This window comes from Spea bombifrons, chromosome 1 (assembly GCF_027358695.1).
Source record: "Spea bombifrons isolate aSpeBom1 chromosome 1, aSpeBom1.2.pri, whole genome shotgun sequence".
Lineage (NCBI taxonomy): Eukaryota > Metazoa > Chordata > Amphibia > Anura > Pelobatidae > Spea > Spea bombifrons.
The window spans coordinates 42,848,160-42,873,949 of NC_071087.1; the positions used below are offsets into that span (position 1 = coordinate 42,848,160).

Sequence of the window (25,790 nt, forward strand, 5' to 3'; positions counted from 1 at the left end):
TTGAAAGGGAATCCTCTGTATGCAATGGCATATTGATACTAAAGACTTATTTTCTGTTCAGCCTGAAAATGCGTGGGTGAACGCTGAGAGAAATACCCGTACAGGTTGAATTTTTTTTAAAATGGGGTTTTCTGTGTCCGGGGGCGGCAGAACCTTTTTTAATGCATACTTTTATTTTGCACAAGCCAATTTATTTTTATGACATTGTGTGAGTTATTGCAGTTCGTGGAATTAAAATGGAATCCGGCATTAGAGACATTGTGGTAAGTTTTAAGACATTATTATAAAGATTGTATTGCATGATCGTAATGATAGATTCGGATTGCCATATACAGGATTTTCCTCATAGATTATTATCTGGGTTTATTCACAATTGAATTGTTGGATAGTAGTGGTTTCAGATCAATGACTTCACTATATATTATGTAGGACAAAATTGTGCTATATCACTAAGATTCTTGAAGGTTATCCCACCAATAAAGCCAATTGAGCCAAAATAGAGCCAAACCTTGAACTAATATATCCCTCAATATGGAAATCTCAAAATACCCAACATTTTTGCTGAACCTCCAAAGCAAATCTACTGTCTGAAAATTAAGAAAGATCTAGGACTGAAGTAGTTCGTTATAGTGACATTTAAAACTACGGGCAATTAGCCAAGTTAAAAAGAAGAAATGGAAGTCATGGAATAGACAAGACTTCCTTGCATTGGCTTCCTTCTCCATGAAAAGTGTGTTGTAGATGATCATGTCATCCTATAAACATGGAACATTCCAATTTAAGGATGTGCTTTCAAGAGCATCAACCTCCTTTCATTAAGTATTACTTTTGATTTGATAAAGGGAGGCTGATACTTGCAAATGCTTGTTTTTAAAACAAGCATTGTTGTTAATCCAATAAAAAAGGTATTATGTCATACTGCAATACTTATTTTTTAAAATTTTAATTTAACCTATAAATATGAAAGTGTTAAAATTAAATTATGAATATGTGTATGTAGTTGAAAAAGGTAAAACACATTCTAACATGTATATTCTACTTCTTTCTTCAAGTAAGAAAGACATAAAAACACACCAAAGATTCAGCGAGTTGGGTATATAAAATAATATTGTCTTTTTAATGCTTTGTTGATTAGTGATTAGTTATTTCACATTTTACACTCCAGATATTTATGTAGTGGCTCAGATTAAGGACATTGTAAGTGATTATTCATTACCATTAATGTATCTCTCACCTATTATTAAGATTTTAAACTGAATATTATCAAAAAATATACACTGATAGATGACAAATTAATACATTTAGTTATGATAAGGGTATTGAGTGTGCCAGTTCCAATTTTTGTAGATACCCTAAAATATAGTAAAAACTGTCATCATTTGGTTACTTTCACGGGAGCCTAAAACTTGAATTAGAAACTAGGTTAGGATATCATGTTCTTTATTGTTCTGTAAAATCTCTGTAATATATTTTTCTTGGACTCAGAATGGAAATGAGTGTCACCCTGCCGTTCTGAAAGCATTCTCCAATCAGTCTCCAGAATCTGAAAGGTACGGAGACTATTATCATGCATTATAAATAACAATTGCTACCTTATAATTTTTTTTTTTTTAAGTGTCTTTACATTTATCAATACTGGACAAATGAAAGGTTTATTCATAATTTAATCTTTTAATGTCTACTACATATCTACTGTTATTTGAATATATATTTTATTTTATTTTTTATTTCTGGGTTAGTTCTCATTATAACATGATGGTTAGTACACAATTTCACTATTAGCTATTTTGATTAACTTTATCTATTTGTTGACCTTCTCAAGGCTACATACGTTTGACTTTGAGCATCTTTGTAAACAGAACCTTTGAGGATTTTGCTTTGCGTTTCCAGCACATACTAGGCTGTCATCAGACATAAGCACATCTTTTTAGAACAGGGAAGGAACAGGGTTAGTGGGTGCAGTATTTCTTCAATTACTTTATATATATATATATATATATATATATATATATATATATATATACACTAAATGGACAAAAGTATTGGGTCACCTTTTGATTCCACCAACATGGACTTTAATGATATCACACTATAAATACATATACATTTATACATAGTTGGTCCCCACTCTGCAGCTATAACAGGTTCCACTCTTCTGCAAAGGCTTTCCACAAGATGGTGTAATGTTTATATGGGAACCTCTGCCCATTCATCCAGTAGAGCATTTTCAAGGTCAGGCACTGATGTTGGACGAGAAGGCCTGGCTCGCAATCTCCATTCCAGTTCATCCCAAAAGTGTTTGATGCGGTTGAAGTCAGCGCTCTGTGCCGACCAGTCAAGTTCTCCCACACCAAACTCATCCAACCTTGTCTTTATGGATCTTGCTTTGTGCACCGGGGCACAGTCATGCTAGAATAGAAAGGGCCTTCTCTAACCTGTTACCACAATGTTGGAAGCATAGCGTTCTCGAAAAATGTCTTGGTATACTGAAGGGGATATATCAAGACATTTTGTACAATGCTCTGCTTCCAACTTTGTGGGGACCCTGCCCTCAAAGTGTATTATACTACTGGGGCACCTAAAATGGATAATTTTTCCCTTTGCATTTCAAATGATCAAATCTGTTGTCTAACCTCCACTAGAACTGACTAAACTAAATGTACACACTGTACAAGAACCAATTAAACACACAGCAGTCAAGCAACAATAAACTGGTATAAATTAGTAAGAGCAAATATAATTATAGTGTTAAATATTTATGGTACCCCATGGACAGGTCTTTACTAATACCCCAAAATAATATCATATTAACTTATAGACGTTATTGTGAGCATGTGTGTGCGTTAAAGTGTGGGTTAGTATGTATATGTATGTTAGTGCAAGTATGTGTTTGTAAGTGTATATGTATGCCAAAGTAAATATATATGTGCGAGAGTGTATGTAACTATTTGTGCCAGGCAATATGTGAGTTAATGGGGGGTACAAAGGGCCAATGTGCCACTATGCTTTACCGGCTCCCTGGGCCAGAAGGTGCCAGCCCTCCCCTCCCCATGCTTAGGCTTATCTTGGGGTCCACAGGAGCAGTCCCTTGGGAATCACTTAAAGACAGTGGTGATTACAGCATTACAAACAAACAATGAAAATGGAAGCGTCTGCTTTCTATCAGAGTGGGCTACTGGCAGCAAAGGGGAGAGAGTCTTGATAGAAAATCAATATTCACCTGTTTTCCCACAGGTGTGAAAGCGTGGAACTAAATATTGCAATCAGGAAACAAATCCAGGAGAACAGCATGTCACAGATGGAAAAGGATTCAATTTCAAAACAGCCAGATCCTTATCATAGTAGTTTATGTTCCTTAAAGGTGAGTCTCATATTTCATAATATGTAATTTCCCTATTATTGTTTTTTTCTTGATGTTTGATACTCCAGTAATTTTGCTATAATAAACCATACAACATGACAGTTTAGCAAATATAGGAATGCCTATTTATCATAAGCCGCAGAGAAAAGAAAGGGAACCATTGAAATGAAATGATGGACAGTCCTTTCTTTTCGTTTTGTTATTTTATCATTTGCTTTTTTTTTAATTGCTTTAATTTGTGTTCTTATACAGCTAACATAATTATACATAGCTTGGTGTCTGGTGTCATTTGTTACATTTAATGTTGGATTAAACAAGCATTGTTTTATTTTTTATTTCCTGACGTGCTCATAATTGTTTCATTATGTGTTTGCTGGCCTGATGGATGGTGCTGATTCTGGTGAGCTGTGTACAGGGAGCAGTTAATAATACTCTGGATCTGAAACTGGCAATGCTACTCTTAAATGTTTTTTGGGTGGGTGGTAGGTATTTACAAGCAGAGTAATTAGTACATTGCTAAGAAACTCTTGATAGGAACTTATAGCCAGGTAAATCTGGTACTATTTTACAAAGTGATATATCTGATCAGAGGATTCCCAATGTTGGAAGGAATTGTGTTTAATCAACAGCCATGCATTGCTTGTCGTTATTAATTTGTATTTCACTTTTTGTAAATCCCTGAGATTTCTGTTTAATGGCTAATTTTGTTGATCTAAAAAATTGACTCGTCGTCTAAGAATTGCCCTTGATGTTTCAGGATAAACTGATCATAAGGATTTATTTAGGTCAAGTACTTGCTACTGATTCACAGCTCTCAGAATTGCTTAAATCACATGAAGTTTGAAAATCATTCTGGATGGTTATTGAAGGTTTTTTTCTGGTTGACTTAAAATTGTTGGAACCACTAAGGTATTTGTTGTGTTTATGTTCTTTAATGTAGTGCTTATACTTATCTAGATTCCAGTTCAGGAAAAGAAGGGGCTGTACTGCTTCTGACATCCATTCTATGGTTAATGCTCTTGGTCCGTTTATCAAACACCTTGGGGTAGAAAGGGTACTAAAACCTTAAAAATTAGACTAAAGTGATTAATGAGTGTCATAATTACAATAGGGAATTAAATACCAAACTAAATTAGACATACAAATAGGAGAATAAGGACTTAACTTTCATTGAGAGACATAGAATGCCTAGTTAAACAGTATAGAAAGGCAACCAGGTAGGTGGATCTGGGGGCTTGGTTTGTACAGATAAAATAATGAGCATATATTTTGCCCCTCAAAACAAGGACAGAAGGACAGAAAAGATAAGGAGGGCAAGAAAGGAGGTCCCCTATATGTGAAAGATAACATAAAATCTAACCTAACACAAGTTGGTGAGGAGAACATAGAGTCATCTTGAGTTACATTACAATTTGTAGCTCGTGTAGGTTTGATTTATAGACCCCCTGGACAAGTAGAAGCGTTGGATAATCTACTAATTGAGGAAATAGCTAAATTAACACTGAAGGGGGAAATTATAATCACAGGTGACTTTAATCTCCCTAATGTCAAAGTAGCTGGCTGTGCCAGGAGTACAGATATTCTAAATTCCCTGATTATCTTTAATACATGTAATTGAGGATCCAGCTCATAAAGAGGCAATATTAGATGTAGTATTCACAAATGGAGATTTGTTAACGGATATTACTGTAGGTGAAAGTTTGGGATCTAGTAATCATCAATCTGTGTGGCTTTCTAAAAATGAGAATATGTAAGAAGAGTCACTATCTGATTAAAGCAATTTCAATGGAGATCGGAAAAAATGGGATTATTTAAAAGTTGATGCATTTAGTAAATACAAAAAACCCAAAGTGAGAAAGATATACAGATCTAAAAGATTAGACAGAAAAAGGCAAAGCAAGTTATAAGAGCTGCCAAATCACACGCAGAAGAGTGAATTTCCCAGTCAGTAAAACTATAAATGCTTTTGGTAAGATTAAAAACAAAAGAAGGAAGGTATGTAGAAGAGGATAAAAGTCTAGCTGTCTCAATGAATATTTCTGTTTAGTTTTTACAGATGAAAATGAAGGAAAGGGACCTCAGTTAAGAAAAATGACTTCTGAGTCATTTGATATATATATGAGGTTATCAGGGAGGAGGTACTACTTCAGCTGTATAAGGTAAAGACATACAAGTCGATGATGCCTAATGGGATACACCCCGAGTTATGAAAAGAGCTTGGTGGTGTAATAGCAAAACCGCTAACTGATTTATTTAATTAATCATTGTTAATGGGAGTAGTCCCAGAAGTTTGGAATTTAGCTAATGTTAGGCCAGTTAGTCTTACATCAGTAATAGGGAAATTAATGGAAACTATGTTAAAGGATAGGATTGTTGAACATCTAAAGTCACATGGGTTTCAAGATCAAAAACAACATGGGTTTACTTCAGGGAGATTATGCCAAACAAATCTTTTTTATTTTTTTGATTAGGTGACTTAAATAATTGATCAAGGTGGTGCAGTAGACATTGCGTATCTAGATTTCAGTAAGGCTTTTGACACTGTCCCACATAGAGTGCAATCTCCGAGTTAAGATCCCAATATTGTTGAATGGATTGAAGGGAGTGGCTGAGTGACAGACAACAGAGAGTAGTAGTCAATGGTGTATATTTGGAGCAAGGTCTGGTCTCAGTAGGGTACCAGGGATCTGTACTTGGACCCATTCTTTTTACTAGTTTTATTAGTGATAATGTAGAAGACCTTGATGGTAAAGTATGTCTTTTTGCTGATGACACAAAAATTTGCAACAGGGTTGATGTTCCTGAAGGTATAAGCAAAATGCAAAGTAATGCGTCTATGGCATAAAAACCCAAGGGCAGAGTATAGAATATTGAATACTGTCCTAACGTGTGAGGCAAAGGGATTTAGGGTGAGTATTTTAGAATATTTAAAGATAGGCAGACAATGCAATAGAGCAGCAGGAAATGTATAGGGAGAGGTATAGCAGTAGAAAGAGGGAAGTGCTCATGCCGTTGTACAGAGTACTGGTGAGACCTCACTTGGAGTATTGTGCGCAGTACTGGAGACCGTATCTCCAGATATGTTGGATAAAGTTTAGAGAAGTACTGCTAAAATGGTTCATGGATAGCAACATAACACATGGAGCCTGGAAGAAAGACGTGACAGGGGGGATATGATGGAAACGTTTAAACACTTAAATTAACCAACATGATAAAGGAAGAGAGGTTATTTAACAGAAGAAATACTATCAAAGCAAGAGTTCATAGTCTTAAGCTAGAAGGGCAAAGGTTTAAAAGTACCCTCAGGAAATATTACTTTTTTTTTTTTTTTTTTAACATGGAATAGCCTTCCAGCCGGAGGCATTTAAGCAAGCACGGATCCGCCCGGGGGACAGGTGCCAAAGACCAAAAATACTTCCACAGGACATCTCTAATTTAGACAAAGATACATGCAGGTTTCACACTCTGGTGTAAAGGTGCTTAAATGTGTAACAAAGTGCTGTTACAAACGCATTACAGATAGGAGGAAAAAGCACAAAGCTTAATGTATTTCGTGCTTTGAATTGGGCTTATTCATAAACTGATCACTGGTGTGCGAAGCCTTTGTTTTAATAAAAAATACCACCTGTGTAGAAGGTAAATGCAGTCATCCTTTAAGCAGCCAATGGCTTGCTAATATGCTGTGTGTTGCCCCACGGCCCCACCTGAGCGCGATCCTTCCCTGGTAAGTACATAAATAAAAAACCTTCATACATACATACAGTATATAGAGAGAAAGATAACTACCCTTTACCCACCCTTTCCTTTTTATCAGAGGTTTTCAGGCTTCCATATCACATTAAACCTTATGGATACACTTTTTTGGAGATTTTAATTGCTACATTCAGGAAATTTAAAAATGATTCCATATAATTGTAATGTCTTGTGCTAAATATATATTACATTATATACTGTTTTAAAACAAAAGTACATGTGACTCTCTCTCTAAACAAATATATATATATATATATATATATATATATGATTGTGAGCTAATTTTATCCATATTTTGCATGCAAACAATAATACAGGTGATTTATAAACCAAACAAAAGGCATTACCAGGAAATGGGAAATATTATATGTCAGACAACTGTGAAATATACATTCTATGTACTTTTATGACTAAGGCAATAAAAAAAAGTGTGGTTGTAAACACTTTAAATAACCAATTCCATCACAGATTCTTAGGCATAAATTTCACGTGGTTTCGAGTTAATTGGTTTCTTTATAAATTATGATCTATTCAGTATCTATCTCTCACAAGTGTTCCAGATTCATAATGATATGATTATAATTCATATCAGGTCATAAGTATGCACTGTACATCTTATGAGTGGCTGTAATGTACTTTATATACTGTATATATTGTGGAAAGGGATGAATTAAAAAGAACCCAATATATTAGGGAATAATCATACTGGGGATCATCGCAGCATGGGCTACCGGAAGCTTTCCCTTGACTGGAGGGGTAGCTTCGGGAAAGGGTGAGTGCTAGCCACACACGGGGATGTGGTTAGCCACACAAGGTGTATGGTTTGTTATGCTAGAGATGTGGTTATCTGTAGACAAGGGAAAAAACTAGCCCCAGATAACATTAACCCCTTTGTGACACAGGACATACTATTACATCCTGTAAGACAAGCTCTAGATGACAGAGGACATAATGGTGCATCCTACGGGTTTTGCCTGTGAGATCAGGCAGCCTGGGGTCTCCCCTGTTAGCAGGAGGCAGCATCGCTAGCTTTCTGCTGATCTGGTGTAACTCGCCACATGTGCTAGCTACACAGGAATAACGGAGAATGGCAGAATGGAGGTTCATGCATTTTGTGCTGGCTGTGTCAGTCCTGAACACACCAGAAACAAGATTATAGACCACAGGGTAGAATTTGAATACATTAAAAACAAATCATTTTCAAGACCCTAGTTCACCTTAGAGATCCTTGTGTTCCACTCTCCCTCTCTTTTGAAGAGGTTCATACATTATGACTATGTTAAAATCTTAAGAAACATATTTTTGACATTTTTCTAAATTAATACAGTACCCATTTATTTCAAAATGTGCCTTTTACATTAAAATAATTAATCATATTTTTAATTACAGATCAAGTGGCTTGTTAAATTATGGTATGTGGCCATGTAAACAGAGAATGTATAAAAGCCCCATTTAAGATTAATTGGGATTAACCATTCATTGTGGAAATAGTCTTCAAACATTTGGATTTCACTGGATTTATTTTACCTAGACCAGAATAATAGAACTCCAAGTGGACCAGGAATTGTGTCTTATCATTAGTATTACTAATAATTATTTTATTACATCTTATTCAGTAGGGTGGAGTTGCATGTGTCAGATTGCAGCACTCAAGGCCCAGAATTTAACATACTTACCCTCTAGGGTTGAGTTATGATTGAGAAAAAGGAAGGCTTTCAACATTCAAAGCCTGCTTTACTTAATTCTGATACCCTGACAAGTATTGTAACAGGTCAAACTTTTCCCTTTGCACCTCATACATTATTATTCTTTTTTGATAAAAATGTTAAAAAAAAAAAAAAAAAAAAAAAATTACCAGGAAAGACAAAGTAGATCAATCAAAGGGAAATTCCTGTGAACTTTCCAGCTCATTCCTGTATTGGCTAGAAGCTCTAGTCCCATATACTTAAGTTACTATTGTTAATTCAACCATGTATCCAGGCCACTGGCAAACATTCCATCTGGTATAATGGTTTAATGGCACAGTAATTTATTTTTAGATTAATTAAAAACAATGTAAATGAATCTTTACTCTTTAGTAGAGGTGCAAAAGTGAAAAATGATAACTAGATTCATTTTGTTAAATATCTAGCAGTGGTATTTGGAAATAGCTTTGTTAACAATATTTAGCACTAAAGTATCATTTTATATTTGAACAAAATTGTTTTATTATATTTTTTAAATCTTAGTCTTTATGAACACTATGAGTGGGGATCTCAGGATTTCTTTACACGAGGACATAAAGATCAATTGGTGATTTGCTCATTTTAATTGAGCAATCTGGGGTGATGGAAAATCCATGTCTCGTAATTTCACAGTATCTTGGAAGCCAGTTGCTCAGATCAGCATGCCATTAAGACACAGGAGGTCTTACATTCAAGTGCGATGCCTAAAAATAATCAATCCACAAGAAGCAGTTAACATCCAGTTAGCCACCACTACTGTAGACAAGGTGCTTTATACCTTGGACATGCCTGGCCAACTTTATATTGAACTTAGGACCGGACTTGTCCTAACAAGCAAATTTATGACCAAGCTAAACATTTCATTATCTAGTATAGGCATAAAACATACTAGGGTCAGTGGTTCAATGATATAACCTAGTTCTGTATTAAAAATGAAATTATAATGACAAGATCTCATTCTGAGTACATGCATTGTCTACACTTTACATTAATTAATTATCTCTGTTGCATTTGAATGTGTCTTTAATATATTTTATGTCTCAGCCACAGCGGCCAATAAAATACAAAGGTCTAAATTGTAACTTTTTTGTTTCTCTGGAAATGATTTGCCTATGCATAGCATGTTCTGTTCTGAGCAAGGCATACCATGAATAATGAGTTATTTGTGGTTTTCTTTTTAAGGAAGTGGTACAACTATCTCTCTATCCTGCTGGAACCTATATGTTACTGATATGATGAGACAGGGGGCTAAAGGTCAGTTTGAGTAATAAGGCATCTCAGGACAGATTATTTTATATAATGTAATTAATAAAAAACTATATTCAAAAATCTTTAAAGTTTCGGTAAAACTGTATATTCCAACAGCGCTTAACAATATTTAATATTTCTTTTCATGGTTTGTTTTATTTTACATAAAATGTAAAGGAAATTAACCGCAGCATACAAAGTAAGCAATAATTGGTACACAAGTAAATCCCATGATGCCCACACTACTGACATCTGCTACTAATTCATTATTTGTAATTATTTCACTGTTTTAACCCCTTAAGGACAATGGGCGGTCCCTAAACTCATTGAAAACAATGCATTTTGAGCCCGTACATGTACGGGCTTAGTCATTAAGGGGTTAAATTGTACATAAAAAGTAAATCTATAAACAAGGACCTGTATATATGATGCAACTATGATCTAATATATGATCAATGCATGATATTTCATGATCCTTTTTTTCTGTGTTTTGCTTCCTCCTCTTTATCTCCATTCTAACAAATCATTCCTGCAATGTAAAAATATGTTTTTTTTTATAGTATGCACATGGTATGGCACAATACCGAGCTTGTTATTGAAATGGAGCTTGTGACATCCTGGGAAATCCCTGGTTTGATAATAAAACACTTTAAGAGGCTTAAAGCACAGTCTAAAAGTTTATAAATATTTTTCAACATCTAACAAGGTCTACTGGATGATATTTTTTCCTTAAGGCCACTTCTGTGCTGTTTGAAGACATTTTTATTTCATTTTCCCCAAGAATATGAGAGGGGTAACCCTGATTTTCCATTAGTAAAACCTAAGGTATGTTCCGCTGAATTCTCTTCTATTCTGGTTATAACTTGTTTTCAAGTGATAGTTTGAAGCCAGGCACAGGCATTGTCATGCTGTCTACATCTCAGCGCAGCTAGCTTGCCTGAGAGTGATGAGGGTTCTCCTAGTGAGCTATTATATTAAAATGTTATAATAGCACGCAGGACCTCTAGAACTATTCAGTATGCTGTGTTAAATATTCACATTTTATCTAATAGAAGTGTACTATGAATATACCTGCCAGACTATTTCATTAAGTCAGGTATGTCTATAATATTACCCGCTGCAATCATGATGGGAGTGATGATCCAAAGGCAGCTGAGTACTATATTTTCTATCCCTGGATTCAATTTAAGATTCTGAAACATGCAATCCCACGCAAAGCCTTTTCTAATTTTCCTTCAGTCTAGATTGTAAAGTTTAATGTCGTGGTTGTCGTATTTTCTTTTGTGTCCGTATTATAAAGGCTTATAAAATCCCTGATATTCGGTATTAATAATAACAATTTTGTACCCATCTTGTATTGTTGGATTATGCTAAACCCATCATTGTAATTAAAAGGTCATCAGGTTGCAACTATCATTATATTTTACCTTAAGCTATAGTTTTATAGACTCTAGACCCAAATGAACCTACATGACACTTGATACACAGGTTATCCAAATGATACAAATTGAAAGGCTGCTGCTCTTTGTATTATTTCTGTAAATAAAATGGGTTTGCAATTTTTGGTTTCAATGTTAGAATGTATAACGTATCCATTACTATCGTTGTTCCAAGATTCCTCATTTTCAATAGAAACCATATTATTTTTTTAGTTTAATAAAACATATCTTTACACACAGAGGTGTGTATGGGTTAGAAGCGAATATCTAGAAATGAGTCACTTTTTTTCCACCCCTTGCATTTTCTTCCATTACTAGGAAGAGGAAAGAGATAAGAAACTAATATTAGTTATTTTGTTTCTTGTTTTCAGTACTATTTTGTTTATATGTGGAAACTGATGGATAAAACAAAGTGAACTTAATGTTATCAGCTGTCAGATGTGTTATGCACATTGGATCTTTTTGCTACAATTTGTAATGTTTATTGACTACACTCAGCATTTATAAATGATTAGGTTATCACTCCTTCCTTATATAATACACCATGCGCACTGTTACTATAGAGTTCCATTAAATTGTGTTACCAAAAATAAACTTGTACACACGTTTTCCTGGTTGTTTAGTACTAATAGGCAGGGCTTCTTATTTTTCGCAGTATTATACGAAAACGAGGAAACAGGACAACATGTCTATTAAGGAATATGAACAAAGAATACGTGTGTTAGAAAACCAGAAAGAAGAGGTAATTCTCACTGAAAATATTGATTTAATCATTTGAGATAAAATGAAATATTAGTGGGATACCAGTGCTGAAATAAAAAAATCAGAATGTGAAACAGCATGCCCCCTCACGGCGAAAAATGAATGCAAGTCACCTATATATGTGAGAGTTACAGATTACACTTTACAGTGGATATATGTCAATGAACCCACTTACCTAATGGGGGTACCTAGGAGCACTCTGTGGGCTGCCCTGAAGGGGCTAAATGTCGATTACCTGGCTTATGGAACCATTCTTTAGTCTATTTATTTATTATTATATTTTACACATGGGTCAGCTAGCCTTGGGGGTCTCAGGCATGCTAATCGATACTAAGTAAGTAAGATTCATGGGGAGTGCTGGTTGGCAAACGTAGCCAGTCACCCTTGTAGATAATGTTAGTCCCCGGTGACCCATTTTGGTATTCAGTAAATACATGAAAATTATTCTTTTACAGCTGCTGGACGTTAATAAACAGTGGGACCAACAGTTTAGAAGAATGAGGCAGATTTATGAAAAAAAGGTAATGTTTCAACATAGCTTTTTGTTGGCTTTGTAAATATTTATAATTGCCGCATCATCATTTACTTGCAAATAATATCACAAAAAGACAAAGTTTAAAAAAAAATACTTTATCACCTTTTAGAATTATATAGAGTCCCAACGTTTGTATGGCAGAAGCTAGGACCATATAACTGTTTAGCTTTTGTTGAACAATGGCAAAATGTTTTAGTAATAATATCCATAGTTAACGACATTTTACATGATTATTGAGTATTGACTGTGTGACTGCATCTGATATAAATATAATGTATTTCTAAAAATTATTCTAGACGCCAATGAACTGGCAGTTTAACTTTTTAGCTAAATTAATGAGCTTCTAAACCGGTAGAAAAATACATACAGTGTAAATACAAAGCTTCTTGAATTAAATTATTGTTAAAAGCGATCAATGTGCAAACCGCAAAAAGTCACTTAATATGATATTTCCCCTACCAAAATGTTCTTTTTTGCTATTATCTAACCCTATAATGGTGTGGCATTGGTATTTTGTCCCAGAAGACACTTATTAATGGGGGTTTAAATCTCAGATTTCATTTGAACATCCTTTGCAGCAAACCTTGGGGAATATGAGCTTTACACCCATAGATATATAATATCACAGCTGTAACTTGGGCATGATGACATGTTTATCTATTTATTTTCAGAAAGACCATTCGAAACTCCAGACATCCTTTATTGAGGAAACAACATAATAGTTAGAGATATCCTTTTCTACATTGCTTCTCCATATGAGTTAGTCTCTGCCAAGGTGACTTAAATTAGGAAGTAGTTACAGGCTGCTAGAATGTTTTCTTTTTTTCGGATTCCAAAATGTTGTCCTTAAAAGCTAAATCATAGTCAGAAAGCTGAAACGCAGAAGCAAAATTGTGATCGAATAACGCCTTGGTTTCCCTTTTAGTCATATATAATTATGTGTTCAGGTTGCAGAACTGAAAATGAAACTATCGTCATGTCAGCACAATGCCAAAAAAGATCAGGATTTACCTTATATGGAAACTGCAGATAAAGATTTGAGGAAAAAGTGCTGTCTCTACACGGTACGAGCCAAGATTAGTTTTTTAATTGTTATAATTGTTGTTCATATTTGCTTTTGCTTTTATATGAAAAGTCATGAATTGTATTTGTAATAGTTTATTTTTACTTTTATGAATAGATATGAGCCTAGGAGTTCAGGACCCTCTTGGCTTTATCCGAATAGCAACTCAAGGGCAAAACTCAAATCTCTTCCATGGGACATAAAACTTCACTTCCTAAGAATAATATGTACTGAGTTAATGTTAAATCAAAAACAGAACTTTGGAAGGACAGTTTCATCCAAAATTCTGGATAGATGATAAAAAAAAAACATAACACTGACATTAAAGACACTTAATTGTTAAGTAAGTTCCTAAGTATGCCTGTGAGTTGAGAAAAAATGATGTCACATCATGGTTTATTCACTAAAGAGGGAGTTTGTAGGAGAGTTGCAATTTCAACTGATCAAATTCATTATGTATTATAATGGGCCAACCCAAGTTAGCTTCCCCTGCAAGAGGAGTTTGGTTACAGAGGCCAGATAACACTCTAGGCACACTAAGCATTTGCCTAGGACCCCAAACTTTGGCCGGCCATGATGTTTTAATGAATAATCCAGCGATTTTACATGTCCTTGCATTACTTTACTAGTGCAACCAGGTGCAATAAGGAGTGAAGTCTGGTCATGCCTGCAATCAGTAGCCGGTGTGTAATCCATGTGCCTAACATGGCTTAACCTGGCACTTCTTGATTGGCCCCATAAAATGCATACATTTTCAACTAAATATCTCCAAAAACAATTACACTAAACTAACATATAAGTTATAGGTGATTTTAGTAAATGGACGTAGCTATGGTAAAAGCTATGATAGCAACTCATAGAATGTATGTGGTGATTTATTCACCCTCTCGTTATACAGGGTCAGCTCAGCTATTTTTACATATGAACAAACCCCAAACTGGCTTTATTGTTGCGGTTTCACCATAATAAGAAAGGAACGTATTCAATGCATGTTAATAGGAAATCCCCCTAAAGTCTTTTTATAGTTTTTGCAGATGAACCTCTTAGATAACACAAAGTAGCTGAGGGAAATTCTTTTTAAATGTATCTTGACTGGGAAATTCAATTTCACTAAATATACATTTATTAAAATATTTTGGGCAAATCTATATAAAAGGAAAATATATTTTATGCAACTGTATGCCGAATTAGTGTCAACTAAATTTTGACCCCTTAAGGACAATCTGCGGTCCCTAAACCCATTGAAAATAAACCCATTTTGGGCTTTGTCATTAAGGGGTTAAGGTCTTTTTTAGATACTGGAGAAAGCTTAGCATTGTTTGCTTTGGTATAATTTCTCAAACTAGGCATCCATTACCATTCAGTATACTTATTAAAAAAGTCATTGTGTTTTACAGGTTAAAGGGGCACCCTAGCCCTTATATGCACTTACCTTGTAGTTTTTTTTCATCTAGATCAGGCATGTCCAAAGTCCGGCCCGCGGGCCAATTGCGGCCCGCGTTCCGGACTGATACGGCCCCCAAGTGAGCCACGGGACTTGGCGTCATCAGCCGGCGCAGGGAGAAGGAAAGCGCGAGATTTGGGCTTTCCTTCTCCCTGCGCCGGCACACACCCCTCAGTAGCGTACCGAGCGGGGGGCGGTCCGCACCGGGTGCCGCTCATCAGAGGGGTGGCAACTTGCCGGCACCCCTCCAGAGACGGACAGTAATGTCCGCCGCTGGAGGAGCAGGCTCGCAAGGGAGCGGTATCGGAGGTCTTTAACAGACCACCGGCTCCCTTGAGTGATTTTAAGCCGGTTCAAGGATCTCCCTTGAACCCGGCTTAAAATCACTCAAGGGAGCCGGAGGTCTGTTAAAGACCTCCGATACCGCTCCCTTGCGATCCGCGCGGCAACAGCTGTTGTGCGCCGGGGTTTGTTGTTAGATCCCGGCGCACAACACTGAAGCCGCGCCCACCGCTGTCCGTGCCCTCTGACCCCCGTGCCATCAGAAGAAGACAGAAGAACTGAAGAAGAAGAGGAGCGAAGAGCAGGAAAAGGAGCTGTAACGAGAAAAGAGGAAAGGTAAGAAAGCATACAGTGAGAGTGGATTGGTATGTGTGTGGATTGGTGTATGTGTGTGGATTGGTGTATGTGTGTGGATTAGTATATGTGTGTGGATTAGTATATGTGTGTGGATTAGTATATGTGTGTGGATTAGTATATGTGTGGATTGGTGTATGTGTGTGGATTGGTATATGTGTGGATTGGTATGTGTGTGGATTGGTATGTGTGTGGATTGGTATGTGTGTGGATTAGTATATGTGTGGATTGGTGTGTGTGTGGATTGGTATGTGTGTGTGGATTGGTATGTGTGTGGATTGGTGTATGTGTGGATTGGTGTGTGTGTGGATTGGTATGTGTGTGTGGATTGGTGTGTGTGGATTGGTAAGTGTGTGAGAGTGATGGGTGTTATGCTGTACCATTTCCAATGTATTTTTCATTATATAATTATGCTCTAAAGTACATCATAACTCCCATCACTCTATACTGTTCCATACAGTGGCAGAGCTGGGAGACAGAGGCCTTGCACCCCCACCGCAGGACTCCTGAAAGGTAAGTGAACTTCAAAGAGGGAGAGGGTAGATAGTTAGGAGGGGTAGATAGGGCAGAAGGGAGCGAGAAGGGGTAGATAGGGCAGAAGGGAGCGAGAAGGGGTAGATAGGCCAATCATACTCCTATCATGCCAAGTCTGCGAGTGCCTCCTGGAATCTGGGTATGCCTGGGCATGATAGGAATGTGATTGCTGTTAACAATTATATATTTTGTTATTTAATTATATTGTTATTTAATTGTTTTGTCCTATTTTGGTGTGTTACTTACTTTAAATAAGTGTTAGATTTTTTTTATGGTGTGTGTGGGGGGGTCATATTCAGTTTCGGCCAGGTAGTTTTGAAGTGTGTGTGTGGGGGGGTGCCACATACAGGATCCGCCCCGGGTGCCAAATACTCTAGGTACGCCCCTGCCCTCCCCTACACAATTTCTTCATCAGATGCCCTTGTGGCTGTGTGTGCCGGCGCAGGGAGAAGGAAAGCCCAAATCTTGCGATCTCGGACGTCGCTAGATTTGGGCTTTCCTTCTCCCTGCGCCGGCACGCACAGCCACAAGGGCATCTAATGAAGAAATTTGTAGGCAGTGGCGGAACTACCGGGGTCGCGACTGCGACCGGGCCCTGGAGTTCTGCCAGTCAGTGGGGCCCAAGGGGTGCCGAGCGGTTGCTGAAAACGACCGCTCGGCACCTCTTGGGCCCCCCTGACTGACAGAAATCCAGGACTCCTCTGCTCACCGCTGCCGCCGCCGCCTGCCTCTGCGCTGCCCAGAGTGCAGTGTTGGAAGTGTGAGGTGTTTGTCTCGGGTGCCGGCGCTTCACGCTGAGCGCTGGCATATGACGGCACTCAGCAGTGAAGCGCCGGCACCCGAGACAAACGCCTCACGCTCCCAACACAGGAGTTGACGGTAAGTGACCTACAAAGGGGAGTAGGGAGGGAGTGGGTAGATCGTGAGAAGGGGGGGTAGGGAGGGAGGGAGAGGGTAGATCGTGAGAAGGGGGGTAGGGAGGGAGAGGGTAGATCGTTAGAAGGGGGGTAGGGAGGGAGAGGGTAGATCGTGAGAAGGGTAGGGAGGGAGAGGGGAAATTGTGAGAAGGGGGGTAGGGAGGAAGAGGGGAGATTGTGAGAAGGAGGGGTAGGGAGGAAGAGGGGAGATTGTGAGAAGGGGGGTAGGGAGGGAGAGGGGAGATTGTGAGAAGGGGGGTAGGGAGGGAGAGGGGAGATTGAGAGAAGGGGGGTAGGGAGGGAGAGGGGAGATTGTGAGAAGGGGGGTAGGGAGGGAGAGGGGAGATTGTGAGAAGGGGGGGTAGGGAGGGAGAGGGGAGATTGTGAGAAGGGGGGGTAGGGAGGGAGAGGGGAGATTGTGAGAAGGGGGGTATGGAGGGGAGATAGTGAGAAAGGGATAGATGTGGTATGCCGTTTTCAATAAACTTTGCATAAAATAGTTAATTTGCATTTAATTTTAATGGTTCAGAAAATGTCAGGCAAAATGGTCGGCCCTCGCACATGTTCACTTCATCAAATCTGGCACTCTTTGAAAAAAGTTTGGACATGCCTGATCTAGATGCATAGAAAGGTTCATCAGTATCCTCTCTGTATGTTTAAGATTTTCCATCTCTTATTTGTCTTTAAGGAGATGGGTTAGGTAATCATCTCCATTCAACTTCGCTTGAGTTTTCGCTTGAGATCCCCCTGCACACCTGTGCATTATTTCCATGGAACCACTTTTCTACCAGTTATTGGCTGCATTGAGCATCAAAAACTAGCAAGAACTTATAGAGAGCCGAGTGGTTGTTGCTGTGCAGCTGTGGGATTTTCAGCAGCTTTTTTTTTAACCAAGTAAATAATGCATATTTAAGTACTTTAAGATACATTATTTTGGGGGGAAACTGGTAAGATTCACTGTCCCTTTAATATAAATATTTAAAATATTTAAAATAATTTTTGATAGTTGGAACAACCATCTTAAACGTTCTGCTTTGGTTTGCTTATTAAATATTTGAAAAGGGATTAAAGAGGTTAAAAGATTAAAAACGAAATCACAAGCTTTAGATAAATTTATCAGATACATTTACTTATGCTAAAAATATTAGAATTCTTGAAGGGTCAGTTTTGAATAAACGACAAACACTTTAGCTTAAATATGTAATCCTAAAGAGAAGTACAGCCTACCAAGGTGACGGAAAATGTATTTATAATAATTAATAGTCCTAGTTTCTGACCACTATTTTGCAGGGTGTATCAGTTATTACAATATAATAAGCATTGATGTATTTTGCCTGCGTGCTGCTCTAGACCTGCCCTTACAAAAAATTACTGCAGTTTTTCTGAAGTAATACTGCAGTTTTTTGGACATTAAAAAACTGCAATACTGCACTTTTACTGCAGTATTACTGCACATTTACTGCAGTTTTACTGCATTTGTACTTCACTGTACTGCAACTTTATTGCATTTGTACTTCCGTACAAAAATAACTGCAGTAAAACTGCAGTACAGTGAAGTACAAATGCAGTAAAACTGCAGTAAATGTGCAGTAATACTGCAGTAAAAGTGCAGTATTGCAGTTTTTTCATGTCCAAAAAACTGCAGTATTACTTCAGAAAAACTGCAGTAATTTTTTCGTAAGGGTGACCCTGGCAAATGGGCTAGTTGCACCCATCATCTGCTAGCACCATGCATTGCACGCCATAAAGAGACTGCTCCATACTGTGTATGGCCCAATTACAGTGCTCTGTCGGGGAGCCCTATTAGGATTAGCTGCCCCCGATTATGTGCCAGAGGACCTAACACTCCATGGAAATACCATTAAAGGTCCAGTCAATCTATAAACCAAAATATTTCTTCTGATGCCTTCTAAAAAATGCATATTGTTACTATACAAAAATGTTTTCATGTGCTATTCCCACTTTAAAATTAAAATACATACAAAATAATGTGTAATGATCTTGTGTATTTAAAGAAACATAGAAATCTAGATTTTCTGCTTGTTTTTCCTGATGTAGACCTTATTCAGTTCTAGGTCTTGTCCTAGATTCAGAACAGCCATATGCCTATGCCATACATGTTTGAAACAATTCGTATTGTATTAGCCTTTCACTCAAAAGTTGGGAGGCTGCTCCACTTATCTAACACCTTCTCAGTAAAGTAAAAACTCTTCAGTTCCCATCAAGATCCGTGCTGATTTTTTTTTTTATGTGACAGAGATCTAATGATCTGCTCAACACTGAACTGCGAGAGACAAAAGAGGAAAATCAGCTATTAAGAAAACAAAATGCTCTGTATAACAGAAGCAGAGAGCACTATGAACAGGAAATAACGCGTCTCAATAGGGTAAGAGTTAACGCTATGTTTTGTGTGTCACATTTTTTATGTGGCATGTTACTGCGGCTTTCGGCTGCAAAATATTAAACAGACAAGAAATAGTGTTTTCATTAAAAAAGGTTAAAAAAGGGGAGTTGGGAACTAACTTAGAGCAGCAACCCCAGCTGCCACCTCCATGGTCGCATTGAAAGCAGTAGTGTGCCTTAAGACACAGAACATCAGGATATGACATTGTCTCCTGAGGCTGTGTGTCTTAAAGGCATGGAGAACCTTCTACTGCCAAGATCTCCCCTATTCCCGTCATAATTGACCTGCGGGACACCTAGTCAGCCTAGGCCAGGATATGTCTTTTGCGATAATCACAGCAGAATTCAGCCAATAGGCAAAAAATGCCTTAAAAATTTATGCAAAAAAGGATTTGTTAATAAAATAAATATTAAACTATATATATATATATATGTATATATATATTATACTGTCCAACATATTTGTACAATGTTAACATATATAGTATACCCATTGTATTCTGCATGTGTACAAAGTGCCCTAAGGGAATCCGTTGGAACAATACAGAGATGCCAGTGTCAATGGTTTTCGCCTGAAGTGTGTTTGCATTTGTGTTTATGCATATACTTTGCTGCTAATAAAATGTCTAGAAATGGAGCCTACAGTGAAAAACTAATATTGGCCTATGTAAGTTTCTAAAATTATAATGAAAGCTGAAAAATAGTAGCCTCTGCCAAGTAAAATGTGTCATGTAAAACCACAAAGACTTCCTCAGGAAACATTTATTTCGTACTCAAGAAAATAATCTTTGCATAGCCTCAAATGGCATCTATTCTGAAGCAAAATAAAATTGATTTCCAATATTTAGTTTGCTTCAGAAATAGACAGATAGATAGATAGATAGATAGATAGCATATACAGAACATACTATGCATTTAAACCCCAAATTGCGTTCTGATGTTGCTTTTGAGCATTCATGGCTGCTATACAATTGTGCAGAAAAACAATGCACCTGTGTATTAAGCAGAATCAATATTTTTGTGTATAAAAGACTATCCTGGTTCTTGGTTTTTCCTTCAGGCTCTCTCAGATGCTGTGAATAAAGACAATTTCCAGGCTACACAACAAGGTGTGAATGCGTCTGTAAGCAGCAGTGAATATGGGGACATGAGGACACAGATTGAAGTACTCAAGCAGCAGGTAATGCTCTGAGTAAAGTGTGAGTTGGCAGGAGAGTTGCACTCACCGACTTCACTATACATTATGAAACGCCAATCCGGTAAGCTTGTTCATGCAGGAAGAGCTTGACTCGCCATGTATAATGCATAATAAAAGCAATGGCATTTTTTGAAACTCAGCTCATTAGTTGACTATGCATTAGCTAGGAACTCCAGAGAGCAGGCTGCCCAGAGCTTTCCCTTCAGAGGGAGTGGATTTGTGAGGTTGCAGAGCGGTTATTCACAAAGGCAGACCTAGCGGCTTGAGGGGCTGGGGGGTATGCATGGAAAAGGCCAGGGCTATCCCTCAATACCATTAGATGGGTAGGAAGAGGGGAAAAGTGGTTAAATCCCACTCCTCTGCAACAGAGAATGAGGAGAGTGACCAAGAGACCCGCGTCGGCAGCATATCCCCCGGAGACTCTGGGTATAACCCGCAGAGGTCCCAGGTATGACTATGCATTCTGCGGCTCAATCTCAGCCCTTCTCCTTCTAACTGCAGCTATGGTTAACAAATCATGTAAAACCAAGTAAGAAATTACATTTTGTCAAAAATTTCTGCATGTCTTGCCATCTTAGCTTGAAAGTGTGTCACCATAAGTAACAACTAAAATTGAAAGTAGGGTTTCCTCCCACCTCTACACAGCATCTGACAGAGAGATCAGTCACTTACCTCTCTACATCATCATGAAATGGCAAACTCAGTTTAACACTATAACTAAAAAATGTCAGGCTATTTACTTTAAGGAGAGTTAGAGTGCTGATGTTTGTTCAAATGTCCATAGATCCAGATATATGAAGAAGACTTTCAAAAAGAAAGAGCTGACAGACAAAGAATCAGTGAGGAGAAAGAGGGATTATTGAAAATGAATGAGAAGCTGAAAAAACAGGTATGATATCAAACAAACACACTTTCCACTGTTTCCATGTTTGTAATGCGTGTGCCTCAACTGACCTAATTCACACCATAGTTTACTCACCCAGTGTTCTGATCCTCGGGGACATCAGAGAAAGGGTGTGCACTGTGTATTCACACACACTTCTTCAGTGCCCATTTATCAGACATGTCCCTTTAAACAAACACTTGTCTCCAACAAACCATTCCATCCATTGGGTTTCCCAGCATCAACATTTGGGAGGTAAGGTAACATAATAACAAAAATAATAGATGGAATTAAGGAGTTCAGTTGACAGATTCAATGCCAGTGATACATTTATCACCAGTAAGTAGCAATTATCCCACACATCACAATAATAATAATAAAAAAGAAAATGAATGTTATGAATATCTTGATCAGGTTTAGTTTTAACATTTCTGTTGTGTTTGGCAACTGAAGCAGTGCTAGCTATTGGTATTGCCATGCTGACACCCCCCACTCATCAATGTGAGGATTGATTTTGGCGAGTTGTTATGGCAGCTGGTCGGATCATTTGGTTAGGGTAGTTGGCTGGAGCAATAAGAGAGACTAGTAATGAAGAAGGTCTGAGTATTCTCTGTAACAGGAAGATCCTACCAAACAGGCAGACTTCTTTGGTTTTTCCTCTTCCCAGAGCACTCAGTTGACATTTTGATCACATATGTGGTTGGAACTGAAAGAGCCAAATCATAATATTATTTTGCTACCCTGTTTGCATGAGGTACACGCTCAAAAGTTTTATGTTTCATAAAAAAAGTCTTCTCTTGCCAGATATAACTCCCTGCTTCTTTAATGGTTGTCTGTTAGCTTATATTATGTTTGGCTGCGGAATCAGAAATAGCATGTTAGAGGTCTGCACTTACATCACATGAGCAGTGTTGAATGCAGTACTCTATTATTTCAGTAAATGCCATGTAAATTACAAGCCTAGAATTATATTTGCAGAATATGACAAGCACTCCTGTGTTCTTGTACTTAAAGGGGAACAGTCACCATCAAAACCATAAGCATTTTTTTCATTCATTTGTTTATTTACTAAAACTAGTCTGGGCTGGACTGGCAATTGGGCACACTGGGCAAAAAGCCTTGCAAATCCATTACATCCCACCAAAGGGAGAGCTCTTGACTACCTACCAGGCCAATAGAGCTGCGCACTCACCCGATCTGCCACACCAGGCATGATAACGGCTACTACACGAGCATAAAAATGTAGCACGCAGCCGTACATTAATCCGGGGAGGGATTGAAACATCTAGTTTCTTTTGCACCACTGTTATTTCAATTTATGTCCTGATGAAAGTCTAATAAACAGACTGAAACGTTGATTGGAAAACAGGAGTTTCTCGAGTGATTATTTAAAGAAGTCCCTGGAGTGCCGGTAACTATTTTTGGATGTTATATGATTTGCTGTTGCAGCTACTTGGCACCGGGCAAAAAAAGTGGTGATTGGAGTGCAATTGTTAATTTTGGACTTTATATATATATATATATATATATATGGTTTTAATCTATAAGCACAGTTATATAGATTCATTTATATTACTCAGCTGTGAAATTCAATATTTAAGAACATTGACAGATCTCCCTAATTTTCTGTGCCCCTAAATTAGTGTCACTGCTTGATCTCCGGGCCTACACATGGCAGGAGTGACTTGGATATATGCACTTTTGTTGTAGCCCCTTTTATTTTATTTGATTTTGTCATGGAGTTGAAATGGTAAAAAAATAATTATTGTATTCTTTACTGCAGATTGTGAACTATAATCCTAAGTGTCAATCGAAACCATGCCTGTGACGGACATTGGCATGAATGTTGGGAATGTCTACTCCCAACATTTGGATGTGCTGCTACCTACAGAAACGCACCACTTGCATCCAATTGTGAACATCTGACAGATGCATTTGACTTTCGACTGCAGATTCTGTAAGCAAAGATGGCCATACGTGGGAACTTCCGGGGTTCAACCTAGGGTCTCCAGATGAAGCTCTGCATTCCTGGGTCTCCGAGTCAGTTTCCTCTTTCTCTGGGTGGGGTGTGGTGTTTGACCATGCCTACTCCACACCCACTTCTCCTCCTACTCCACACCCACTTTAGGCCATCTGGGGCTGTCCCTAGGTACAACTAGCCCTCACTCCACACATGGCTAGCGTTATCCACATGAAACCATTCCCCTAGAAGAGAGAGATTTTGGTAATATACCCTGGAAAGGTGTGTTCTACTTTAATGCAGGACCTGTAATAGTGTCTCATTTGTTATAATATTTTAGTTACTCTAGGAAGGTTTATTCTGCTTCCTGTCATTATCTGCAAACACTGCAAGAGAAATTTTAATGAAACTAGGCCCTAGTCTCTGAGTGATGTAAATATGTAAATGTGAAATTACGTGAAATATCTGTTTGTGTAAGATGCAATGCTTAAACCGAGGAAAGTAAAGTAATTGGTGTGTCTGTGTAAACATTTAATAGTGTGTGGGTATGTTGCCAATATTGAATATATTGTTGTGTGTATAATGATATTATCTACTCCTAACTCATATTGCCTGCTGGCAGGGCAAAAGGGGGCCCCTTGAGCCTGCAAAAACCATGGTCGCAGGGTGGCCTGCCACTCTAGGCACACTGTGAGAGCAACCTCTCTTGTACTTCTGCTGAAGCCATCATTTGCCTTCTATTTATATTGGTAATGATTAATAAAATAATTGGATTGCCAAGCAGCATTTCTGAACATATGCAACTACCCAATTGAAGTTGAAACAATACATTAAACAATAGTTCAATTCATCTTGGGATGTTTTAACTTTATTGCGCATTGATTTATTTGTACCAATCTAGACCAATTTAAAACTATATAAATATTGTCAGTATTATGAAACATTATTACGAATAAAATAAAATACCGTATTTGCTCAATTATAAGACGACCCTGATTATAAGACCACCCCCCAAAATCTGAATATTAATTTAGGAAAAAAAGAAAAAGCCTGAATATAAGACGACCCTATAGGAAAAAAGTTTGTGAACAATTGTTTGTTAATAAAAGCTATGATTGAGAAAAATATTTTGTTTTTATTTCCTTTTTTACAACCTGCCCCCCCCCCAGTTATGCACATCTGCCCCCAGGCTTGCTAATCTGCCCCATGATATGCCTTTTGACCCCATATGTGCCACTCTGCCTCCAGAATTGCCTTATACCTATATGCCACTCTGGCATTTAGGGGGTTAAAAGGCATATTATGGGGCAGAGTGGCATATAGGGAGCTATAAGGCATTTCAGGAGGCAGAGTGGCGTATAGAGGGTTAAAAGGCATTTCTGGAGGCAGAGTGGCATTAAGGGGGTTAAAAGGCATTTCACAGAGCACTCTGCCTCCAGAAATGCCTTATGCCCCCCGCTTAACACTCCCTCCTCCTCCCTCCTCCAAACTTACCGGTGCTTCTGAGTCCCCGGTGCTTAGTCCGGGCAGTGTGTAGAGCTCTACGCGATTCGCATACACAACTTCCGCTGCACACTCCATTGGTTGCTATTGTCATAAAACCATTTTTTATTAGCCGGTTTTGGTTTTCACACTGGATACATGCTGTATGATATGAAAAATGCAAGGTATATTATATCTGTATATATTGATGTTGTATTTACTTTATGTAGATATGTTATTCTATAGAAGTATACAACATATAACAATGTATAGATACACATGTTATTTACTATTTTCCTGTGTGTTACTTTTTTGGCTGAAAATGCTGTCTCGTTCATACTATTCTTTTGTTTTTTTTGTGTGTGTTAATTAATTGTTCCAATATGTGACTTGTGGATAGCAGCTTATGGTATCTATAAAATGTTTATGATGGGTACAGACAGCCAAA

The 25,790-nt window shown here is 37.8% G+C and overlaps 1 protein-coding gene across 1 annotated transcript; it reads left to right on the top strand.

The window, feature by feature from the left end:
* The first annotated feature begins 236 nt into the window (after positions 1-236).
* TNIP3 (TNFAIP3 interacting protein 3) lies at positions 237-24,132 on the top strand. The gene is made up of 12 exons (XM_053461342.1): positions 237-263; positions 1,486-1,550; positions 3,235-3,361; positions 10,647-10,656; positions 10,793-10,911; positions 12,181-12,267; positions 12,743-12,808; positions 13,770-13,886; positions 19,674-19,802; positions 20,880-20,999; positions 21,802-21,906; positions 23,684-24,132. The coding sequence occupies exons 1-12, from the start codon at positions 237-239 to the stop codon at positions 23,726-23,728; spliced, it is 1,017 nt and encodes a 338-aa protein (XP_053317317.1). The 3' UTR covers positions 23,729-24,132.
* Positions 24,133-25,790: the final 1,658 nt, after the last annotated feature.